At 50.0% G+C, this 2,128-nt stretch overlaps 1 protein-coding gene across 1 annotated transcript; it reads right to left on the minus strand.

Moving 5' to 3' along the window:
* Nucleotides 1-1,077: 1,077 nt before the first annotated feature.
* LOC141027186 (uncharacterized) lies at nucleotides 1,078-1,770 on the minus strand. The gene is made up of 2 exons (XM_073504166.1): nucleotides 1,667-1,770; nucleotides 1,078-1,510 (listed from the first exon to the last, which is right to left on the minus strand). The coding sequence occupies exons 1-2, from the start codon at nucleotides 1,768-1,770 to the stop codon at nucleotides 1,078-1,080; spliced, it is 537 nt and encodes a 178-aa protein (XP_073360267.1).
* Nucleotides 1,771-2,128: the final 358 nt, after the last annotated feature.

The following is a 2,128-nucleotide window of genomic DNA, read 5'->3' on the forward strand; positions in this document are numbered from 1 at the left end:
CATTTGAGAAGCAACATGACTGCTTACTTGAATGTAGCGAACTGCATTGTCATATTACAACAAACTGCAGAATGTGTGGTTGGGCCTGTGTTTGTGGAGTGGTATGTGGGAATTTTTTTTAATATTCAGCAGCCTCTTTTTTGCCTATTGGGCCTGTGTTTGGGGAGTGAAGATGCATTCGACCCAAGTCGGCCTGTCAGCACGGCTGGTTCCCGGTGCGATGTGTGTGCGCCCTAATGTTTAGTCCCACCTCGCCCGCGGAGGGCGCGCTTGACCTATTTATAAGCGCTGGCGAGGCAACCGTATCGAACTCCTCTAGTTACTTATTTGGGCGCTTATACACGGCGCTCGCTGCTCTATGCTCTCTGACCTGTGGGCCCATGTGTGCCGGCCCCATGCATTGTGGCTCAGAACGACTCGCCTGCTGTGGGCGCAGATCTACTACGAGACTGGCTGGGGCCTGGTTGCACCTGGGTGGTCACATTTTTTTCTTTGTAATTTTTGGTCTTGCATAATTTTTCAAATGTAAGGGCATGCACTGCTTAGTAAATCATTCGTGCACTGCGTTGATCATGTTTCTGTACTGCATGTTCACATATTCCACACTACATATACAGGTCACATTTTCTTTTTTGTTTTTTTGCTCTTACGTATTCTTTTTTCTAGTGTACGGCGTGCACTACTTTGTTGGGTATGTGTGCACTGCATTCGACAGAGTCCTGTACTGCATTCATACATGTTTTGCACTGCATGCGTCCTATTTGCGCACTGCATCTTCATCCGTTTTGTGCACTGCTCGAATCTAATGATACATAAGCAAACAAACAGAAAACAAATGATCACAAGCATTCTGTATGACAAGTTCATCGCCAGCAAACTAAGTTCAACAGAAAGCAATCTAACGTAATCAAAGTTCATCATTACAAGCGATTCTGCATGACAATCAAACTAAGTTCAGCAAAAGCAAATGGTCACAAGCAAACTAACAATACATAAGCAAACAACAGAAAGAAAAGTTGATGATAAATCTAAAACGACGATAGCATTGTTGGCTCTTGGCCGGCACCATCTGGTTCTTCACCAGGTAGCGTCTCCCCATCCCCAACTGCTCCTGGCGCGCTTCTTGGGGGGCTCCTCCTTCTCTAGCTTTGCACGGCGAAGCCCGTCCTGGGTGAGGGTGATGCGGTTCCATATCTCGTACGCTACATAGCCGTCCTTTTCTGCGTACTCGATGTGCCTCATGGACAGAGGCAGGGTGGCCCAGCGCCCGTGTTCATCTTCGGCGATCTTCTTCTTCATGTTGTCGTAGTAGTCGTCGATGAGCATGCCGGAGACGTCTCCAAGGGACTCCAACTCCTTGGTTGCCTTGGGCACCCTCCACTCCTTCTGGATGTCGACGAAGTTGGCGACCTCCAAGTTGACGCGCTCTAGCCTGGTTTCGTCGTCGTCGATGGAGAAGCCAGCAAAGGTGTACCTGGGGTCGGCGAGGAAGTTGTCGAAGACGGTGCACCTTTCAGCAACGCTTAGTTGGAAGAGCAGCACCAACTGAGTCTTGCCGACGGAGAGTTGGACGAGGGCGGGTTTCTGCGTCGTTTCAGGCTCGTTGTTGTACTCGAGATCAATGCCGACGATCTTGTGGCGCTAGAGCCTGAGGTGGCGCTCGTACTTCGTGAGGGAGAGCGCCATCTGCTTCTTGTAGTTGGTGTGGATGACGTGCAACTTGGTGTTGCCGTGGGCCTCCACGCCCCTGTACTCGTCGGAGAACGCCATCGCCGGTAGTAGGGCTTGGTGTTTTCTATGGAGATCGATGTGATGGAGCGATTTGGTGGCGGCGCAATGGATACTTGTGTTGTTGTGGATGAGAAGGCCTTTGGCAGGGGTCTGAATTTAAGGGGAGGGGCGGGGTCGGATGGCCGCATCGGATGAACTGCACGATCTCGCTGACGATGCGGTTGTGCAGATCGTGGGTTGGTATCGCGTCTGTGATCGTGGGTTTGTGGCCATGGAACCGCTCGGATTGGGTGGTTGTATGCGAACGTGGTTTTTTAACGTGGTTTTATTTTATTTTGGATCAGTAAATTTTTTTAACCACCACTTTCTGTGCAAACGGGCATTTGTCACGTTTATA

This window comes from Aegilops tauschii, chromosome 7 (genome assembly GCF_002575655.3).
Source record: "Aegilops tauschii subsp. strangulata cultivar AL8/78 chromosome 7, Aet v6.0, whole genome shotgun sequence".
NCBI lineage: Eukaryota > Viridiplantae > Streptophyta > Magnoliopsida > Poales > Poaceae > Aegilops > Aegilops tauschii.

Excerpts from the sequence above, each read along its gene's own strand:
- LOC141027186 (XM_073504166.1), bottom strand. The coding sequence starts at position 1,770 with ATGGCGTTCTCCGACGAGTACAGGGGCGTGGAGGCCCACGGCAACACC. Across the intron at positions 1,511-1,666 it reads ATGGCGCTCTCCCTCACGAA|GTGCACCGTCTTCGACAACT; the intron begins GTACGAGCGCCA and ends CGTTGCTGAAAG.